We start from the raw sequence: 22,898 nt of genomic DNA, 5'->3' as shown, positions 1-22,898 counted from the left end.
TTCCTGAAATAATATTTTAATATTATAATAATATATAATAAAAATATAATAATGTATTTTAATATTTTATATTTTGTTATTTTTATTATATTTTATATTATTAATATTTTTGTTAATGGATTTTTCATATACCTACCTCTTCCAAGGAAAATAATTTATTCTATTATAAAAGTATCCTGCTGTTGTATAGCTTATTCCATTGCATAAATTCAAATCTTAACAAAGGAAATGTAGAAAATCATATCACTAAGATTTCTTACACAAGAAAGGACAGGTAAGAGAAAGGGGTTTGTGTTTATACTTTAAACCACATAACCATAATTAAGTTCCTTGCTTAAGTAGGCTTCCTATAGAAGAAGAAACCTCCTCTGTAAATAGGAGCAACTCAGATTTAATACCGTTCCTAGATTATGATACCGAACTGCAAAACCTTGAACTCTAATTGTCTACCAGCAAAAATACAGCCTACGTAAATGTCCTAATAACTTTCGGATGTACAGGACCATGAAATCACAAATTAAAAATTACTTACTGCAGTCACTAATTTGATGGCACATAACTGTAGCTCACTGACATTTTCTACAAAGAAAGGTGTTATTCCCATAGATGATACCTATGAATGGGCAGAAAGTATTCTAAGTATATTTGACAGGCAAACTGATATTCATGCAATTTTACAAGCAGATTATTCATTCAGTAGATAAGGTATTCAACAACACATTACTTCATATTATTTGCAAATTTAATACAATTAGGTTAAACTTTATCTTAGGTGTACAATAAAAACCATTAAATATTTAAACATGAAATGTTCTTTTCCTGCAGAAGAGAAAAGGAAGATAACATACTACACAACAGACTAGTCAGTCTAATGTTAACCATTTAAAAAGTTTGTACCGATTTTATATTTCATGTCATTGACATAATCGCACTTTACAGTCCCTCTGGGAAAAAATAAAAAATAAAACAAAAACCCCACAACATTCTCAGACAGAAATTCTTCTGATAAAACTTACCTGAAGAATAGTTGTATCAGTAAGAAGCTGTATCTCTAGCAACTCTGACAAACTGCTGACAATGTCACAAACTTTGTTATACAACATCACTATAACTCTTTGCTTGTGGGTGGAACACTTAGCGCGTTTTGCTTTTGAACTTAAAATACCACCTAGAAAATCAAAATTATTTTCATTAATTTTTTCAATGTTTCAGTTGCATCAAATACTAGAAAGATGATCGTTTTCTCAAAAAATGTCCCCCAAACAATTACACAATGACAGCATTGTGAATACAACTGTTTACAGGAAAAAAAAGTAGCAACAGCTGGAAAGCAAGAATTTCATATGACATTAATTTTTCATAATTGTTCTGAATTCTAGATCCAAAATTTTTAAAACAGTTCTTGAAGTTGGATACCCACATCTGATTATATATATATAAAAGACAACAAAATGCTAAACGCAAAATAATTTTCATTGAAATAAATCATTATATAAACAGAGATTATGACTATAAAGTGACTTATTCATACATATAATAACTATATGCACAAGGCAAACTTCAGACACGTTTCTAAATAGTTTGGTCTAAATGGCACTATAGTTATTGCAGTAAACCTAAATATTAGTACGACTAAGTTATTTAGGGGATGCACTTAAGTAATTGTTATTTTTCTCTACATTTCAACATCCTCAAAATAACAGAAAACATTAACTCAGATGTTGTATGAGTTATTAGAGAACTATCAGTATAAGAGTTGCATATAAAAATATTCAGGGAAGTCATATAACTTGTATCATCATACAATAGATTAAAAAAAAAGGAAAACATAATTGAGATCAGCCCTGATGAGAAGGACCTGAGGGTGTTCGTTGATGAGATGCTCAACATGAGCCAGCAATGTGTGCTTGCAGCCCAGAAAGCCAACCGTATCTTGAGCTGCATCAAAAGAAGTGTGGCCAGCAGATTGAGGGAGGTGATTCTCCTCCTCTACTCTGCTCATTTGAGACCCCAATTGGAGTACTGTGTTCAGCTCTGGGGCCCCCAGCACAAGAGGGACATGGATGAATTAGAACGAATCCAGAGAAGGGCCACAAAGATGATCAAGGGGCTGGAACACCTCTCCTATGAAGACAGGCTGAGAGAGTTGGGGTTGTTCAGCCTGGAGAAGAGAAGGTTCTGGGGAGACCTTATAGCAGCCTTCCAGTACCTAAAGAGGGCCTACAGGAAAGCTGGGGAGGGACTCTTTATCAGGCAGTGCAGTGATAGGACAAGGAGTAATGGTTTTAAACTAAAAGAGGGTAGACTTAGATTAGATATAAGGAAGAAATTGTTTACTCAGAGGGTGGTGAGGCACTGGAAGAGGTTGCCCAGAGAAGCTGTGGATGCCCCATCCCTGGAAGTGTTCAAGGCCAGGCTGGATGGGGCTTTGAGCATCCTGGTCTAGTGGAAGGTATCCCTGCCCATGGCAGGGGGGTTGGAATTAGATGATCTTAAAGGCCCCTTCCAAACCAAGCCATTCTATGATAAATATAATGTGAAAAGATTTTTCAAAATCTCTGAGCATACTAACCACCATGAGGATCCACTCTATATACAGGGTCATATTGAGGATAGAGAGTGTTCTGCAAATGAAATTTTGTGTATTGAATAACTCTTTCTATTACATCCTCAATATATACGGCTTTAGGCATATTTGGCGATGTCATAATATTGATAGCAGTAAGACAAGCATCAGCAGATTTTGTCACTCTCTCCATAATAAGATCTCTCCATAATCTCTCCTCATCTTCAGTGTCATTGTTCTGTAACAGGAAAGAAAAGCAGGGTAGTGTGAACAGAGTCAAATTTTTATCCTTACCAAGTACGATATAACAGTAACATTTTAATATATATCAATGGTAAGCACTACGAAGATTGCAACATTCTCTACTTAAGACTGATGTACCTTAGGCAAAATCTGAACATTAACATTTTCCTCTAACATTTTCCTTAGTGCTGTATGTATGCTGTTTGCTGCTTTGACAAGTCTAATTTTCACCACTAGAGAGAATTCTCACAAAATAAGACTGTTATAAATCACATGAAATTAATGAGAAGACTACTTTCTCCACAGACTGACTCATCTATTACCTATGGGTTTAAACTATGTCTTATCAAATATGACCATTTAAGTTTTAGCACTGGGTACATAATTCCTGTATTTCTGTGTTTGTACAAGTTATAAAAACAAACAAACAAGAGGCTAATTATGAGTATGCTGTTGGCTTTCCTTGTAAAAAAATAAGGGGTTGGTAAAACACTAATTTCTAACCTTATCAACTTTTTTCCCTTGAATCTAAAAAAGTATTGCAGTGCATTACATATATGGTAAAATATATATTAAAAAAAAATAATCAACAGACACCTGCAAATCAAGAGATCCCTGCAAAACTATTCCATGCAAGAAATTTAAGTTATTTGTATCTTGCACAAAGGAGGCTTTAAAAATACAAACAATTAGTTTTAAAACCTTTCTATTTTCTTGCTCATTAATCTTGGGAATAAAAAGAATCTGCAAGTGCATTTTGCCTTTGAATAATACCCTGACATGGAGGTAGGTTATCTTCACTGCACTGTAAAAATAGTATAAATTTACTCCTTAACAGAAGGTTTCTTTGCCATAATGATCTAAATTATATTTAATGGGTTTTAAGAAAAATCTAAAACTTGTTTGGCTAAAGATTGCTTCTTTTTTTAATTGAAGCTTTGTCTCTGAATTGCAATCATGGGAAAATTTCAATAAGTGCTTAGTAAACTTGTGTTTTACTACAGAAAGCTAAAAGAAAAATATCACTTTAAAAGCACTGGCAAAAAGGCTCAACCATATTGCAACAGAGCAGGAAAACCATCACCTTTTCACTTATTTTTCATATTGCTGAAGTCATTCAGAACTGTATAGTGAAAACTTATTTTTTAGGTAGTCCTGTGTGGAGTTAGAAGTTGGACTTGATGATCATTCCAACTCAGGATATTCTATGATTTAAAATGCCTCCTCAGTTCTTAATGCTCAGGGGAGGAATATGCTCTGCATGAAAGCTGTACTTTCTTCCACTGTGTAAGGGAAGTTTTATGGAAAACTAGCAAAGAAATTTCCACTGGTGCAAGTTATACCAGTTACCACAAATATTTAAGGATGAAACAATAATATTTAAAATTAAGTCAAGAGACAACTTGATTACTCCCAATACATCTGTTTGTTAACAATACTACAGTAAAATGTTTAGTACTGAATTAATATAATCAATTGAATTTTACTTCTAATCTTAAAATTTGACAATCTGTTAATCATATACATATAAAATCAGAAATTCCTTTCACACACATGCACAGTATTTGAAATTATCACTAAATGGGACTCAAGTGAAGAAAATCCTATGCTGAACAGTGGTATGAAATGATCTAATTTGAAACTCACATGGTTAAGTAATGTAGAAATCTTTGATCCATCTTGGATATTCTTCTCCAAAATATTCAGGACCTTTACCGTTTTATCTGTTGAAAGCTAAAACAAGAAAACAAATCAAGCAACTGTAGACACACAAAGGCTTCCAAATTGCTGAAAAGATGTCTATGGATGAAGGATAGAAAATGTTGTGTAATTCCAGCATTAAACTTAAATCGTAAGCGCTTTTGAGATAAGGATCAGATTTTGACTTGTCAGTTTCTGGCACAGCACGACTGAGAATGCTGATAATAACTAAACTAGTGAAATATGTTCTAAGATTGCAATGAAACTGCATTTTTCAACCAAATCCATAGGAATAGGTTTAAAACTGCATATCTGTAAATAATGTATAGTTATACACTCTTGATTCTAGAAATTGAAATTTACCAAAACCAAGTATGAATCACTAATTCTAGCTGACCATATAGAACTTAGAAGAAAATCCAAAACTTATGGACAAACAGAAATAAAATTAATTGATATTTGAGTGCTAATACAGAGGAAATGTATTCTTAGTAATCATGTTGACTTTGAAAAACTAGCATGTTGGAAAAAAAGTAACTCAAACTCACTTACTGATGTTCTACAGAATTACAATCAAATAATCTGTAGAATATGCTGAACTCCAGAAGAACCAGTTTCACTCATACAGATAATAGTGGTGCTCACCTTTAGAAGCAACACATTTCTGACTTTATGTACACGTGTATGTACAAAACTTAGGGAATAAAGGTTAAGGGTGAGAACTATCAAGAAGGATCAAGACAGCAAAATACTCAGGTTGAAAATATCCTACAAATGAAGGTAGGGAGGACTGAAGAAAAGGCCAGGAAGAATACCTAAATCTTGGGTTAAAGAATATCCTTTGGAGTGACTTGTATAATAAGTAGCTTCACAGACACTTCATAAACATAGTAAGTGGTCAAGAGCAGGCAGAGTTAAGAGTGTAACATAAGACTGCCCTAAGCCAAGAGTTCTAGGAAGATAAGGAAAGCAAGAACATTGTTTCTAGAGGTGTGATACCAACAGTTTGCACCAGCACAGAAAATTCCCTTGAACCAAAGTCAGGAAGAGCATGACAAAGAAACCACAACATGTAGTCTACAGAACATGAATCTTATTACTTGGGTCATTAAATCTTTTAAGTTTGAAAGGGTTTTCTGGAGAGAGGGTACAAATAGGCAATTCGGTATGATGCTAGATGAACATCATATATTTACAATGCACTGACAGATTATATTAGAAAGGGTGGATTTTTTGACTTTTCTGGTAAGGTCTGTTTTACTGTGGTTGCTTAACACTAGCTATAACGAACAAAGACTATAGATTGATGAGCTTTTGTGAAAATAGATTAATAATTTTAGATTTTACTGCTCAGACATTTGTGTTACATATTGGTACATTGTGCATTGTGCTCTCAGTCACTGCTGACACTGAATGTTATTACACTAGATATGTGCTTTTTGTATATTTAACAAAATTAAATGTTCAAAAGAGGCAAAGACTATGAAGATGTACCTTGTCCATAATGCCCATTGCCTTGATTTTTGCAGATTCACTACCCAACTCGCTAAGCTGATGTTTTCCCAGTAGCAATTCCTGTGGAATCTCATCATCATCGCCTTAAAAAAATGAAATAAAAAAAAATAAATCACATTTCTAATAAGACTTCAAAAAAACCACTATTTACAGCTAAGATGAAAAAGCAAACACAAGAAAACTTGTTAAAGTACTGATTTTACGTCTAATGAAGACTGACGGCCATGACTTTTGGTTGTTAAAATGACTATACTTGTTCAATATGACTGATCATGTGCTCTGAAATATCATTCAACAGCCTAACATCAAAACCCATTTATTGCAGCTCTTGCATTAAGTACCACCCTCATTTCAGTAAAACAAATCTTAAATGATTGTAGTTCTAATTCTGAAATTCAAATCTTGGTCACAATAATAGATTAAAAACACATATATCTTGGGATACACTGTGTTCTACTCACAATTGCCCTTACAAAAAAAACACATGACATTAGAAGACACTGAAATCATTGGTTTGTAATATGTTTCACTTTTAAATCCAAGGGTGTAGACATGATTACTTTAAAAACTAGTCATTTGTTTATTAGGTTCCTCCCCTTGTTCTAATACTGTGACAAAGATGGTAGGAAAGAAATTATACAAATGCTCCATTATCCATTTCAATTGATAGTCATCTTGGTCAACCGAAACTGCTTCACTGGACACTGACACTAAGCTGGCCAATTTTCCAGTGAAAGGGATAAGGAGTACACATAGATTCAGTGTCTCAGCCATAAGTGTACAAGCACTGTGGCAAGGCCACAGCAGATGCACTCTAGTAGACTATTATTTCTCTCATTATGATTTATGACCCTTTTGGATTTTGCAGGAAGAAGGAAGGAAGATCATCTTCCTCTTGTAGCAAATGATATTGTAAAGGTAAAGGCTCCTCCTACTTAAGGTGGAAGCCATATAAACACAACATTCCCTAGCATGTATCACAGGCAATTAAATCGAAAAGAAGGAAGTCTGAAAATACTGAGATGCAAATTTTTTAGTGTTTCTTGTATTTCTAATTAGGGGAAGCATTTCAAAAATTTCTGACATATTACCAAAAGCTGTAAAATCCATGTCTTCCAGATTTTCCAAAATATTTTCCATTGAAGCAGTAAACCTTTTAAAAGTTGAGGAATCCATCATTTCTGGTGGGGAAAAAAAAGTATATATAATTATTTTTATATAAAATACATAAAATCCAAACTGAAGAAAATAAGTCTTCTAAAGTTACCTTCAGGTGTTAGTTTAGGTTCATAAGCTTTCCTTTTCTTTTGTTTTTCTTTTTTCTTCATTTTTCTAGCCACTAATTAGAGAATAAAGAGTGAAACAAATACTTTCTGGAACTGAAATAAAAGATTATTTACATTTCTCATGCACATATTAAATACTGCATATAAAGATGCTTTTTAAAGCATTTTAAAATGTTCAAATTATTAAAAAAAAACATATTTTTTTCATAATACTAGTGTATTTTTAAAGGATAATGATCAGTTACCCTCACTGAGACTAGGAAGAGGAGAATAATCATCCATATCAGAGTCATCAGGACTACGATTACGGTAACGGCCACTACCAGAATTCCTCCTTCCTTCATGATAATGACCACTTCTCCTGTGGTCACCAGAACTTCTTCTGTCATGTTCTTCATATTCCCAAGCTTCATCTCTATCCTTTTTATGTCTTTTTCGAGAAGCTAGAAATTAAATGAATTTTCATTATAAGTATAAAAATTCTATTTTCCATAGCTCAAAAGTATACATTTACAAGTTAAACATTAGCATATAAATGTTCCATAAAACAAGTGAACACTAAAACCATTATATAAAGTTCTGTTATGGCATTATTTTAACAATTCAATTTGAATTACATGAAAACCATGCCTGAAATTGCCAAAGACAACAGCAAACACTTAAAACATGAGTTTAAAGGGCACTTGTCCTTTTAAACAAAGGAGAGTAGAACAAAATAAAATAATTTTCATCCTTTCATAAGAGAACATTAAGATAATTTCTTCAGTTATGTAATTGGGTCTATTAATAGACATCCATGTTACAATTCAGTGTTTGCTTTGCCTATCTGACACAGGAAGTTTCAATGAGACTTAGCAATCTAGCTGCTTCTATTCTATTCTGTTTTGCGAAGACACCCAAAAAATTGTCTTGAAATATATATTGCAGTTAATTCAGTGTAAAGGAGAAAGCTGCAGTCACAATTCCAGTATGTATATATCACTGAAAGTTATTATAACCAGTTTTCAGTCAGGACCAAAAGGCACAGCAGAAATCAATGTTGAAGAAATTGGGATAAATGTTCTCTATAGAAACAGAGATTTAGTGGAAATAAGATATCAGGGGAGGGGAACTGAGAGTTCTCTGTTATTTTCAAAGATAGTCTCATGCATCTTTAAGGGGAGAGGGTGCTAAGAAGTAATAGGAAAAGGATATGGATGAGGACGTAGTCTCTACTATTTAATGTAACAGGATAACTGGGCTAGCAAAGAGATGTCTAATATAGACTGTGATGTGAAGATCAAAATGTCTCCAAAACATTACATTCTAGACTAGCAGAGTATATTATTCTTGTGAACAGGTATATAACAGCCCTTACATCTGTATGTGTTTCTACCAAACTCTCCTGAAGTTTAGGGAGGTATGACTGTGTGCAGGGTTGTTTCTGAGCAAAATGGCTCCAAGCATTTATACAGAACTGGAACAGAACTGACACGGAATTTTCACAACCCCAGTTTATTGAGAAACATAGGAAAGATATACATACCAGAATATAGCCAATGGACAGCCCATGCTAAGTACAAATTAAAAAAAAAATTGAACCTGAGGTGATACTCTGCACTGCACACTAGAGGGCTTCCACTTCTGAAAACAATATTAAATTTCTGCAAATAAGTGGTTCAAGACTTTAAAGTTGTAACTTAGCTCAGGCTTTGAGCTGTACTGCTTCTGAATCAGACTTGCTTCTGGAGGCAGTACAGTCATGTTCCTGATGCCTGAGCTACTAAACAGTTTCAGTTCTGAAATGGTTGACAGTTAACTGCAACTGAAGAAATGGAGGGCTCCACAGTTTATAGATCATCAATAGCAATTTAAATTCTGTAAGAAGAATTCTGGCCCCAGCTTTGTCTCTATAAGAAAAGTAACTTCCAATATCACTTTCCAGCAGAAATTTAAATTGACCATTTTATCAATGCTGCATGATAAAAGAGAATGTATTACAGTTGTGTTGGCTCTGCAAGGCAAAAAATATGAACATGGGAACAGCTATTACCATTTAGACATTTTATCTACTTCTAAGTAAACTTTGTAGAGCAACTGAATAAAAAAATGTAAGCTTTAATAACATTTCAAAAATATTAAGTTTATACATAATTTTAATTTCTCATCATTTAATGGAATGAGATGCTCAAAGAAACTTATGTTCTATAACAACCACTCCTTCATATTTTTTAAAGTTTAATTTTAGACAGCAAATTCTGAAATTGATATTTGAAACAATAAAATCTATTCGGTGTAAAAAATTCCATTCTCTTGATCATTTTGTCTCATTTTAATTCAGTTCTACAGTTTCCTTTAAGAAATATTCTAATTCATTTTTAAATCAGATGTCTTCACTGAATTTTTTAGAATGATGGCCAGATCTCTTGACTGTATATAATGAACCTAGATTACCTTAAAGCATATAATTACTGTGCAAGATTTTCTTAATTTGCATTACTTCATATTTAAGAATTTCAATAGCCACTGTGGCTAAAAGCTAGATTAAGATGTCTCTGAAATTTGTGACAATCCTCTCCATTCCCAACCAACTTAAATAATAGCAGTAGAAACAGAATGACATACTACTTACATTCAAAAGCTTCTTCACTGTCATTATCTTCATCAGAACTGATTTCAGTATATTTTGGTTTCTCATTAACTGTGCTACGTTTGCGCTTGTTCATTTTCACACGTTCACAAAGTGGCATGGTGGATTCAATTTCTGCCAGGAGCTCAGGAGGCAACTCCTTTAACACTGACTGATCTATGCTACCTATTAACGGAGAGTAAGAACAGTAAATGTGAATCTGAAGATAAAAAAGGGCCCAACACTTCAACCCTTTCTCAGGAACCGCTTACAGTATATTCGCTAACAATTCCGTGGTTAGATATACCTGGATGTATTTGACAGGACTTTCTAAAGCTGTATATATTGTTCACACCGCAACTAGAAATTAACATAATAAATTGCATAAACATCTCATTCAACAAAATATTTTGTCAGGCATATAAATAAAACAAATTCAAATTGTTGAATTACATTTGTAAAACAACATCCCTGCTCTACTTCCACAAAATTTAGTCTTATTTTTGTTCATCCTCTGAACTTAACAGGTTTTCCTGAAAGTATAGATAAATTAATGATTCAGCGTGCCTCATTACAGCTCAATTCATTCTCAATCATATTATTTAGTGTAAATAAAACAGTAATCTTCTCTTTTCCAATATGTAGGGACAATCTGTGGCAGAATCTCCAGGTTCTTATCCCTAAATATAAGCCAAATCATTGACATCCCAAACTCTGTCTCAGGTGATTTCTTACCTCCTACTAATAGCTTTTTTTTTCTTTTTTTTTTTTAAATGCAACCCACATTTTTGCTTGATTTTGCTACAAAACAAAGTTGAAAGAAAGATTTTTGTTTAATATAGAAAAACAGCAAGCTGGACCACATCAGGTTTCTTTTCCACTGAAGTAAACAGACAACATTGCACCATTCTCATCACATTTTGAAACTGATATTAGACACGTATGCAGTCAGCACAAAGGAGATTTACAGTGAAATTTTATTGTTATTTGATGTCTTATTATTTATCAAAGAGCCTTACTGCACAGATTTGAAGACTAGTGGACTGAATTGTTAACCTTTTTCCAACAAAATAAATACCTCTGTCACAAGCGCTTCTCTCTCCTTCCCCAAGGTATACTCTATTATTTAGATACATAAGAAATCACCTGCCAATTGTGCTATATCAATGAAATATGTATATTGATATGTATATATATTTTCTAGATTTACTTTTTAATTGCATTCACTACATCAGTAACATAACTTTCTAAAATTTATTTCAATTATTACAGTAACATCCCACCTCCTAATCCAGTCTTAGTCTTCCCCCATATTTTTAAACACATTTAGCTGGAATTAGAATAATCTTAATATTAGAAAATAGTTTCCAGCAATACATTAAAAAAAAAACAAAACAAAAAAAAAAAAAAAAAAAAAAAAAAAAAAAAACAGATTTCATATATTTCTGGTTTCACATCTCTCTACATCCAAAGTTGCCTATAAACAATGAAACTAGTAATCAAAATTATTTTTTTATAATTCTCAAGTATGTTCAAGGAAGTCATCTCACTTAAGTGCATTTTAAAAAAAGAAGTTTGAATTTAAAATATTGATTACTTTGAACATTTTTGAAACGAGGTAGGGAAATATCTTTAGAATAGACAAGGAAAGTTGTGCCTGCTTCCCCCACACCATGGTCATTTGCTTTAAATTGCAATCCTTAGATATTCACCTCCTGTCAAAGGTACACAAATTCTCAATATTGTTTTCAAAAATGCTACAAAACATTTCACAGTGTGGTTATTCCTTGCTTGCTAGGCACTTGACTGAAGATAAGAAGTATGCCAGCACAGACAGAATAGTTTGTGCGTACTACCAGCTGACTGGATGTCAGCCAGGTCTAATCTGGAGGTTGCACAAATGTGTTTGAGCAGTGGCGTCCCCACGCTAAGTGTCCATGTCCCTTTGTATACATATGCAGCATCTGAGGAGAGTTAGCTTACATCCAGCCCCAGACAAGAGGGAAAATTGTATTTATGTATTTTAAGACAATTTCCACAGGCACAGACCATTCACCAAAGGGCCTCAGAACCTGGTTCTCCTAACACAAATGCTCAATTTTAAGCACTATGGGTAAATTCATTGAAGTCAGTGCAACTACTCACAGAGCATAAAACCTACAGGAAATCTGGCCAAAGACACTGCAAAAACCAGCTATAAGTAAAGAAACAAAAGTTGCAGTAAGATTCATATAGATGTTTAAAAGCCATATGCACATACACCAACAAGAGTATTTTCTACAAATATATATTTAAGCCTTTCCGAATCTATTATGAAAAGTAAATTTAAAAACAGAATAATTAGTTAGATCACTTGGAGAGGAAATGAGAAAAGGAAACAAATCAGTAATGGATTGTATATCCAGCTTGGCAAGAGTTCCATGACTGAAGACACCTACTCAATTTCAAAACTATGTCTGAATGTTTCATGATGTTTCATGAATAAGGTCATGATCATTGCTTTGAGGAACTACTAGAACAATTTGTTCTTTATTTTGCTTACACTGTGCACAAAAAAATGTCTATGAAAGATGAATAGTGATTTATTTTAACTAAGAAAACCATTAAAAACAAACAAAAAACCCTAAACGATAAACAGAAACCACAGGCTACTACTCTCCTATCTCCTAGGAATATCTATTCTTGCTTTCCTTATTGATTTTGTTCCTAGGGTAGAACAATACTCAATCTTTAAAAATAAGTCAATTGCTACCAGCTTAATTAGACATCAAAAAAAAAAAAAGCAAGTACTTTAAATATTTGGAAAAATAACCATTTCTTTCTCAGAAGTCCCAAGTTTGTTTGTGTTTTTTTTTTTGTGTTTTTGTTTTGTTTTGTTTTTACGTTTTTCAATGCTAAATTCAACTAATTGATTGAACTGCACTTTCTCCAGTTACAAATATTTCATGTGATAGTATAAGCTTCCCCTTTATTCTGTTTATTAGAAAATATGTAAGTAATTCTTTATTTGAGAAGGGAATAGTAGAAAAGAGAAAAAATTGAATTATTGTAAAGTTCTCTATAAGCCATCTTTAAAGATTTTGTATCTATCACAATGTTCCCTGGAACAAGACTGCTACATGTTTCCTTAGGTGCTGAAGATTATAAATAACCAAATCTAAAGAGTTTTACTCATGCAGTTATGCATGACTATGTGTGTATCAACAATTCTGATATACGTGGAAAAGGACTGCACATCCTTTTTTGAATTCAAGGATATTATATACTGCAGGAGAGTCAAGAGTTTATATTTATTTTACTTTACTATTTATGTTAAGTTGAATAAGGACCATCCAATCTTCACTAGAAACATCTTACTAAATTCATTCTTTTACAGCTCCATATTTTATTATAAATGTACTTATTCATAGTAGTAAAGAAATACTTAAGAGAATCCAGTTTATCACAAGAATTGTGTCACACAGCAACAAACATTAGGCTGTAAAAAACACGCCTTTTCAGTTTACAAGATCCTTTTCAAAAATTATTAAAAGAATATATAACATAAAACCCCATGAAAGTATCTACAAAAACATGTATGATCACCTACACTTTTTCAATTTGTTTGATATATTTTCTAATACTTGGTACCTCCTGTTCCTGCTTCCACTTCAATCAGCTGCATTTGCCTCTAGTTTGTGTGGCTTTTTAAATAGCAAAGGAGAAAGTAACTTTACCAAAAAGTTAGTCTACAAGATAATAAGAATGTAATAAGAATGCCCCCAGAAACTAGGCTTTCTGAAAAACTGTTGTGGTCAAAGGAATAACTCCCTCCCTCTACACCCCACCCCCACCCCCGTATGTTTTCCACATATAGTAGAAAGAGTTCTACAAATACTTAGTGAATATAATTTTTCCCTTCTTTACATATGGCTTAAAAAATGGAAAGGCATGGATATGATTCAAAAGTAAAGCACTGCTTTTTGTTCATAACTTGATGTTTGGTTTCAAGTTTGTAGAACGGCCTTTAACTTTAGCTAATGTTTTCTAAAATCAAATCTTTAGAAGTATCCAAGCTCACTTTGCCTTGAATTTGCAAGTCAAGTAGATCTCCCTGATTCAGATAGATACATCCATTACCAGACTGCCTTCAAGAGAGGTTGAAGAGGAAGGAGGGGGGAAAAAAAGTAATAACATTATGGACTTTTATTGGATCCATTCGATATGGACAGCAACTATATTTTGACACAACAATCAGTGCCACCCATACAAAAACTTCAAACTAGCATAGGTCAGCTTTTCAGAATCAGAAAGGCTGTTCATGCCATTAAATTAAAACCAACACTAATAAACTGTTACCTTGTCAGTAATCATTTATTTTTACTTTCCAAACTAGAGAAAACAGATGTACAGTTTACATTTTGGTGTGATTTCCTATGAACTAACCAGCCATCAAGATTCAAAAACATTTTAAAAAAACAAACTCCAAATTTGAAATATACCTCAGTGTGCAAATTTAACAATACCCTTTCCACTGCATTTTCCCTTAAAATGCTCCTGTATGTTGTTTATATTGTGCACTGAGTCCTTGGTGATGCAAGTCCCTTGTCCACTGGCTTCATACTCCTCCAAATAATTCTGTGCCCTGGACAAGTTTCAAGAATGGAAGGGGAATCACAAGGCAATGGCAGTTCTTTTCTCAAAGAGGAATTTAAGGCATGGGGAAGACACATAAGACTCATAAGAAAGAAGTTCGACTTTTATCTCAATACCATATCGTTAGCTGAAAAACACACAGCCAAGATAAATACTGACCAAAAATAATCCAAGTAATAGTCCGTTTACTTCTGTGGCTTTCATTGCTCCTCTCCCACTCTACCTTAAAGTTTGTGGAAGGGTATACAGCTATAATATATATAAACCCTCTATCAAGCCCCTTAACCTCACCTTTTGACTACATTCATGAAGGGATAACTCTTGAGGAACAAGATGCATGGGTGCAGCTGCATGTGTACCCCCTCAAGAGGATGGAGACTCAAACCCCTCAGCACCACTGCCCAAGGGACTGTGCCCACAGGAGTCTCTGCGGCAATAGATTTGGCAGGAGGAAGAGGAAGCATATCCTGTATCATTCCTTAGAACCTGCTTGAACACATATTTCAAAATCATTTTTCCTCATCTACCCCAGTACTGGCACAAAGGGAAGGTTCCCAGACTCTGGCTAATAAAATGAGAGGTTCAGCCTCCTTGTTTATATTCCAGTCCTCAGCTCTGGCTTTGAGAAATGAGACCCAGCCAGGTTGGTTGGTCAAAGAAGAATCTGGACACAGCAACTGAATAAATCCCATGATGTAGCAGAGGTCATAACTGCCCACAGCTAAGCAGCACAGAATCAAAAATGATTTTATAATAGCACAAAATATTCCTAGAAGCAGGAATTGTGTTTTGAACTAACCCTATTTTAAATTGGATTTAAGCTAAATCACAGCAATGATGTTGAATGTGATAAGGCCAGAAGAAGACGTTTTATTGAAAGATGGATGGATGACAGGAAAACCAAAGGGCAAGAAATACAAGCAGATAAGAGAAGGAAAGAAAAATCAAAATGTACTAAGCTACATGAAATATGAGAGATGGGAGAAGAAATGTAATAGTAATGCTAAAGGCAACACTAGAAAAGATGTTATACTTTATTAAGAAATATAAGATGAACTAAATAAAGAATGCTTATGAAAATTACATTTCCTAGTCCATTAAAATGTTTATAACTAAAAATAGCACAGAGTAAAACAGTGAATAGTATTTCTTTTAATTGGAGTGAGGACACTGGAAATCGCATGGATATTTTCTGTATCAGTCAGTTGTTGACGAGTAGACTCTGGCTTATAAAAATATCACTTGATGAATTATGAACCTTTTCAGACACTGGAGTTCACCTATTTAGCATAATATATCATAAGTTATCAGAAACTTGGACAAAACACATAAAACTAAAAATACACATGAAAAACATGAAGTTCAAAAGACACCTTCTCCAAAATCTGTCTGGCTGAACATTCGAAACTTGATTTGTAAGAGAAATGTAGGGAAATACTCATATTTTCAGGATAAAAAGTAAATATCTAACAAGGAGGCTCACATTTTTTTTTTTAAAAAGTAATACTCATCTTGAATTATTCAGTCTTTAAGACTCAACAGTCAGGTTAGTAGAGAATAGATTTAGACCAATAAATTAACTATACCAATACCACTCTGTACACATGCACATAAACCATTATATATTCAGAAAGAGGATTTCTATATCATTTCTCATCAAATCACCTTTGAAATAAAACACTTCAATCTCACATTCATAAATAATGAGATAGCTGTAATTGCATTCATAAATAATCCTGTATACAGTTCAAATCCTCTCCCCTGCCAATTGTTTTGTCTATTTTCAGACATGACAGCTCTGTAAACACTATGTAAGAACTATGTAAGAAATTTAAATGCTTTAAATGACAAAATTTATAAAAGGAACACTGACCACTGAGTAACACTGATTTCACAATATGAGATGATCTACTTCAGTTTGAAAACAAAGCCAAAATTATAATCAAAAAGAAATTATTGAAGAAAAGCAATCATATAAAAAAGCATTAACTCAGCAAAAGAGAAAAACAATCAAACCTAACAAGAAGCTATATCTCATATTATCCTCTCAACATTACTAATTTAAATAAGTCAGCCAGTTGTTTACCAGTTCCTTTCCTCTTTCCACATACACTGGACCCTAGAGACAGCAATTGTCTGAATGTCTCCTAAAGACAAAACCTTTTTGTAAGTTTATCATCACACAGCCTTGTCCTGGATCCAGCTGGGATAGAGCTGGGATAGAGCTAATTTTCTTCATAGGGGCTGGTATGTTGCCTTGTTTTGAATTTAGGACAAGAATAACGTTGATAACACACATTTTAATTGTTGCAGAGCAGTGCTCACACAGAGCCAAGGACTTTTCAGTTTCTCATACCACCCTGCCAGTGAGGAGGGTGGGGGTGCACAAGGAGCTGGGAGGGGACAGAACCAGGACAGCTCAACCAAACTGCTCAAAGGGATATTCCATGCCATGTGATGTCATGCTGAAAAATAAAACTGGGGGAGTTGAACAGGAGGGTTGCCTCTGCTTGGGGTCTGTCTGAGCATCAGTAGGCAGATGGTGAGCAATTGCATTGTGCATCACTTGTTTTGTTTATTCTTTTTTGTTCTTATTATTCTTTGTTGCCTTTTTTCCTTTTTTTTTTTTTTTCTTTCCTCCTTCTTCCCCCCCCCCCCCCCCTTTCTTATTAAACTGTCCTTATCTCAATCCATAAGTTCTTGGCACTTACCTTTTCAATTTTCTCCCCCATCCCACTGGGGGTGGATGAGTGAGCAACCATCCATGTGGTGCTTAGCTGCCTAACAGCTTAAACCACAGTGGTCCTTCTAGCGCCCAATGCAAGGCAATACAATGGAAGAAGTATTTGAGAAAGGGAAGAAAACAGTCCAAATCCTTCTGAAGGCTGGTTTTACCATAAAACAAAATAAAGTCAAAGGACCTGCACGAGGGATCCAGTTTTTAGGAATAAAATGGCAAGATGGACATCATCAAATCCCAATGGATGTGATCAACAAAAAAACAGCTATGTCTCCACCAACTAGCAAAAAAAACAAACACAAGCTTTCTCAGGTATCGTGGGGTTTTGGAGAATACACATTCCAAATTACAGTCTGACTGTAAACCCACTCTACCAAGTGACCTGAAAGAAGAACAATTTCAAATCGGGCCCCGAGCAAGGACAAGCCTTTGAACAAATTAAACGGGGGATATTTCATGCAGTAGCCCTTGGGTCCTTTTGAGCAGGACAAGATGTAAAAAACGTGCTCTACATCACAGCTTGTGAGAATGGCCCCACCTGGAGCCTCCGGACGAAAGAACCAGGGCAGACTCATGGTCAACCCCTAGTGTTTTGGAGTCAGGGATACAGAGGATCCGAGGTACTGGCCGTGTATGAAGGGTTCAAGCTGCTTCAGAAGTGGACAGCTTGTGAGAATGGCCCCACCTGGAGCCTCCGGAAGAAAGAACCAGGGCAGACTCATGGTCAACCCCTAGTGTTTTGGAGTCAGGGATACAGAGGATCCGAGGTACTGGCCGTGTATGAAGGGTTCAAGCTGCTTCAGAAGTGGTTGGTACTGAAGCACAGCTCCTCTTGGCACCTCGACTGGGCTGGATATTCAAAGGGAGGGTCCCATCTACACATCATGCAACTGATGCTACATGGAGCAAGTGGGTTGGATTGATCACACAGCAGGCTTGAATAGGAAAACCCAGTTCCCCAGGAATCTTGGAAGTAATCATGGACTGACCAGAAGGCAAAGATTTCAGAATATCACCAGACAAGGAGGTGACACGTTCTGCAGAGGCCCCACTGTATAACAAGCTACCAGAAAATAAGACACAATGTGCCCTGTCCACTGAAGGGTCCTGTCGTATTGTGGGAAAGCATCGGAGGTGGAAGGCTGCTCTATGGAGTCCTACACAACAGGTTGCCGAAACTGCTGAAGGAGAAAGTGAATCAAGCCAATTTGCAGAAGTGAAGGCCATTCAGCTGGCTTTAGATATTGCTGAACAAGAAAAGTGGCCAGTTCTCTATCTCTACACTGATTCAAGGATGGTAGCAAATGCCCTGTGGGGGTGGTTACAGCAATGGAAGCAAAACAACTGGCAGCGCAGGGGCAAACTCATCTGGGCTGCTGCATTGTGGCAAGATATTGCTGCCCAGGTAGAGACCTGGTTGTAAAGGTATGCCATGTAGATGCTCATGTGCCCAAGAATCGGGCTACTGAAGAACATCAGAACAACCAGCAGGTGGATCAGGCTGCTAAGATTGAAGTAGCTCAGGTGGACCTGGATTGGCAGCATAAAGGTGAATTATTTATAGCCTGATGGGCCCATGACACCTCAGGCCATCAAGGTAGAGATGCAACATACAGATGGGCTCGTGATCGAGGGGTGGACCTGACCATGGACACTATTGCACAGGTTATTCATGACTGTGAAACATGTGCTGCAATCAAGCAAGCCAAACGGTCAAAGCCTCTTTGGTATGGAGGACGATGGCTGAAATATAAATATGGAGAGGCCTGGCAGATTGATTACATCACACTCCCTCAAACTCGCAATGGCAAGCGCCACGTACTTACAATGGTGGAAGCAACCACCGGATGGCTGGAAACATATCCTATGCCCCATGCCACCACATGGAACACTATCCTGGGCCTTGAAAAGCAAGTCCTATGGCGACATGGCACCCCAAAAAGAATTGAGTCAGACAATGGGACTCGTTTGCAAAACAACCTTATAGACACCTGGGACAAAGAGAATGGCACTGAGTGAGTATATCACATCCCTTATCATGCAACAGCCTCTGGGAAAATCAAACGATGTAATGGATTGTTAAAGACTACACTGAAACCAATAAGTGCTGGGACATTCAAACATTGGGATACACATTTAGGAAAGGCCACCTGGTTAGTCAACACTAGGAGATCTACCAACTGAGCTAGCCCTGCCCACTCAAACCTGTTATGTACTGTAGAAGGGGATAATGTCCCTGTAGTGCACATAAAAACATGTTTGGGAAGACAGTCTGAGTTATTCCTGCCTCAGGCAAAGGTAAACCCATCCGTGGGATTGCTTTTTCTCAAGGACCTGGGTGCACTTGGTGAGTAATGCAGAAAGATGTCGAAGTTTGATGTGTACTCTCAAGGTGATTTAATGTTGGGTGAGAATACCCAATGATATGAATTATACAGCATTATATGTCAATTGGCATGATATACCATCACAACTATGGTTGCTATATGCCTTATCAATGGTATTACCGCAAGAGTCACCCAGATTAATGACGAATTAATCTTGATGGAACCAGGCAAGTGCAGCAGTGATGTGACCAGAGATGGCTCCAACACCACTCACCATCTTTCCTGTCCAGAAGGACCATTATGACCAAAATCATAGACTAAAATGAACTTAATGAACATTTTAAATGGACATTTAAATGGACATTTTAAAGGTTTGGCCCACAGACTAAGGGGATGATATGTGTTTGTGTATCAATGGATGGAAAGAATGGTGGCAATTAATGAGAATATATTGGAAAGTGTAAGACCTGAGCATGACATCGATGGTATGGAATAAGGGGTGGATATCGTCCTGGTTTCAGCTGGGATAGAGTTAATTTTCTACCAAGTAGCTGGTATGGTGCCATATTTTGGATTTAGGATGAGAATAATGTTGATAACACACTGATGTTTCAGTTGTTGCAGAACAGTGCTTATGCTAAGTCAAGTACTTTTTAGCTTCTCATACTGCCCAGCCAGCAAGGAGGCTGGGGGTGCACAGGAAGCTGGGAGAGGACACAGCCAGGACAGATGACCCAAACCAGCCAAAGGGATATTCCATACCATATGGCATAATGCTGAACAATAAAACAGGGGGGAGTTGGCGGGGGCACCATTGCTTGGGGGCTGGCTGGGCATCGGTCAACTGGTGGGGAGCAACTTCATTGTGCATCATTTGCTCTGTTTATTTTATTTGTTATTTTTTCCTTCTTTTCTTTCTTGTTTTTCCTTTGTTATTAAACTGCCTTTATATCAGCCCATGAGTTCTTGCACTTCTCTTTTCAGTTTTTCTCCCCCATCCCACTGGAGGGTGGGGGAGTGAGTGAATAGCAGTGTGGTGTTTAGCTGCCTGCTGGTTTAAAACCACAACAAGCTTGAAGTGTAGAGACTCTGTAAAAGTGATGTATTTATAGCATAAGAGAGGCAAATGGTATTTTTAAAGTCTGTTCTTGTTGTATGATGTCAAAACATCTCTTGGCAAACCACATTTCAGTCCTAATTAAAAATATAAAAGAATCTTAGGGCTTGTCTAAGTAGCATATTCCACCTCTTCAGTTACACTGATTTCGTTAAAACAGTTACCGTCCCTTATATAGGCACACTTAAACCAGTTTAATTCATACATATACCCATTATATTTAACTAGATAAATTACCAGATTAGACTCATGTAGCAGAAAGTACAGCTTAAAACCACTTATGTATTCCCACATTAGGTACTTGCACCAAAACAAATACATCATTTCACTTCAAGATTTCCAGTAACAAGCCCTGAGATGAGTTTCACTTTGATTCCCTGAAATCACCACATAAGCAAGCATATAAACTATCAAACATTTGTGTTTAATTTCTAACCACAGGAATAGCAAACTAAAAGAACAGGAGTGTACAATTAACAAAAATAGTCTTACCTTTATTAGATTTGGATGACTTGTTCTTGTTAGGTTTAAAACACGAGCCCCTTGATTTATCTTCTCTATCCTTAATAAATTTCTGCACATCATCCAAAGAAAGTTTCTGAAGGACAACTACAGGTTTAGCGCCTTTATTTAGATCTTCAGCTAGCCCAATCTTCTCTATTTTATCCTTCTGTTCACCTTTATATTCAGTTTTCCTTGACTCCTGAGTGACATTGCCATCTTTATCACGCTTGATTTTTGGAATGACAAAATGTTTCAATGCACCAGATCTTGCCCCCAACAAGTAACTGGGAAACTCTGCTTTATTCTCAGCATGTGCTTTATTGCTATCAAGTTTACTCTTATTACCATCTGTCCTTCGTTCATCCTTGCTGTTGGGTGATTTAAAACCAGTTTTTTCAGGTCTTGATTTACTAAAATCTCCTCTACCTTCCTGTTTAATACGAGGGCTGTCAGGTCTTGATTTCTGATCCCCGGAAGAAAACCTTTCCCTTGATTCACCAGACTCATGTCTATGTTTCCTTTCAAATTTCTCAGTTTTTGAAACATCAGGTTTAATACCATGCTTAGAATCATATTCATTTTTGTTTGAAGATCTCAAATACTCAGGCCTTCTAATCTTGGATGGATCCCCTCTGTATCTCTCTGACTCCCCCCTGTCCTCAGATCTTTGTTTAAAGCTATCATGGTCACGCCTCAGTGTATCAGAAACCGAACGCCCATCAGGCCTTTGTTTTGCTGGATCTGATCTACTTTCAGATTTTATCCTTGAAGTATCAGATTTCACATCTGGTTTTTGCCTAGGTATTTCAATTTTCTTATCTGACAACGGTTTACTCGAGTCTCTCCTATTATCATGTCTATGTTTTGGTGTTTCAGGCCTGCCTTCGCTCTTCTGTTTTGGCGTTTCAGGCCTCTGCCTTATTTCCTGTTTGCCATTATTTTGTTTTCCTTCATTTTGTTTCATCTCCATTTGCCTTCTCTCATTTTGTTTTGACTCTGTCTGTCTGTTCTCATTTTGTTTCAGCTCTGTTTGTTTGCTTTCATATTTAGTTTCTACCTGTTTGTTTTCATTGTGTGTACTTTCCAACCTTCTGTTCTCATTTTGCTCAAATTCCGTTTGTCTGTTTTCATTTTGCTGGATATCTGTCTTTTGACCCTCAAAGTCTGCCTTTTTCCTAAAAATCTCAGGATGGTTTTCAGGTTTAAGAACTCCAACAGTGTCTTCCTGGGGAACATACACAAACCCGTCATTATACTGCTTAATTTCTTCATTTTTTTTGAAGGCATCCAAATCCTGAGTTACTGTTGCCTGAGAGTCCGCTCTTCCTGCTTGCTGAAGATCAATACTAACCATCAACGCTGGCCTTGCCCCATTTCCTGCAGAACCTGTCTCCTGAGAAGTTGGTCTATTTCCTCCGGTAGTACCCCCAGCCTCCTGTGGTTTGTTTTCTTGTTTTCGCTTCTTCAGAGGCTTATCTGCAAACAGGAAAAAAAAATCATAAATTATAAATATAGAAAGAGATTAAGTGTCCAATCAAAAATATCAGTTCCCCTCCATACCCACAAAGTAATCCCCCTCAGCATGTATGTGCACAAACAGCAAAACTTATTCAATTTAAAAGCAAGAATAGAACTTCTCTAGCTAATACTTTTTAA

The 22,898-nt window shown here is 35.9% G+C and overlaps 1 protein-coding gene across 3 annotated transcripts in view; it reads right to left on the bottom strand.

Moving 5' to 3' along the window:
* Positions 1-22,898, bottom strand: part of LOC116501380 (nipped-B-like protein) — a 192,381-nt gene that overhangs the window by 39,309 nt on the left and 130,174 nt on the right. For all 3 annotated transcript variants that reach the window (XM_032206901.1, XM_032206903.1, XM_032206902.1), the window contains exons 10-19: positions 21,231-22,718; positions 9,923-10,105; positions 7,557-7,754; positions 7,293-7,364; positions 7,117-7,206; positions 6,005-6,108; positions 4,457-4,543; positions 2,573-2,804; positions 1,017-1,168; positions 533-613 (exon numbers count right to left, since the gene is read on the bottom strand). In XM_032206901.1, the coding sequence (XP_032062792.1) occupies positions 533-613; positions 1,017-1,168; positions 2,573-2,804; positions 4,457-4,543; positions 6,005-6,108; positions 7,117-7,206; positions 7,293-7,364; positions 7,557-7,754; positions 9,923-10,105; positions 21,231-22,718 (2,687 nt within the window). The remainder of the gene's footprint in view (positions 1-532; positions 614-1,016; positions 1,169-2,572; positions 2,805-4,456; positions 4,544-6,004; positions 6,109-7,116; positions 7,207-7,292; positions 7,365-7,556; positions 7,755-9,922; positions 10,106-21,230; positions 22,719-22,898) is intronic.

This window comes from Aythya fuligula, chromosome W, assembly GCF_009819795.1.
Source record: "Aythya fuligula isolate bAytFul2 chromosome W, bAytFul2.pri, whole genome shotgun sequence".
NCBI lineage: Eukaryota > Metazoa > Chordata > Aves > Anseriformes > Anatidae > Aythya > Aythya fuligula.
The sequence above is the reverse complement of the archived record's forward strand: the minus strand, read 5'-3'. Positions and strand labels throughout refer to the sequence as shown.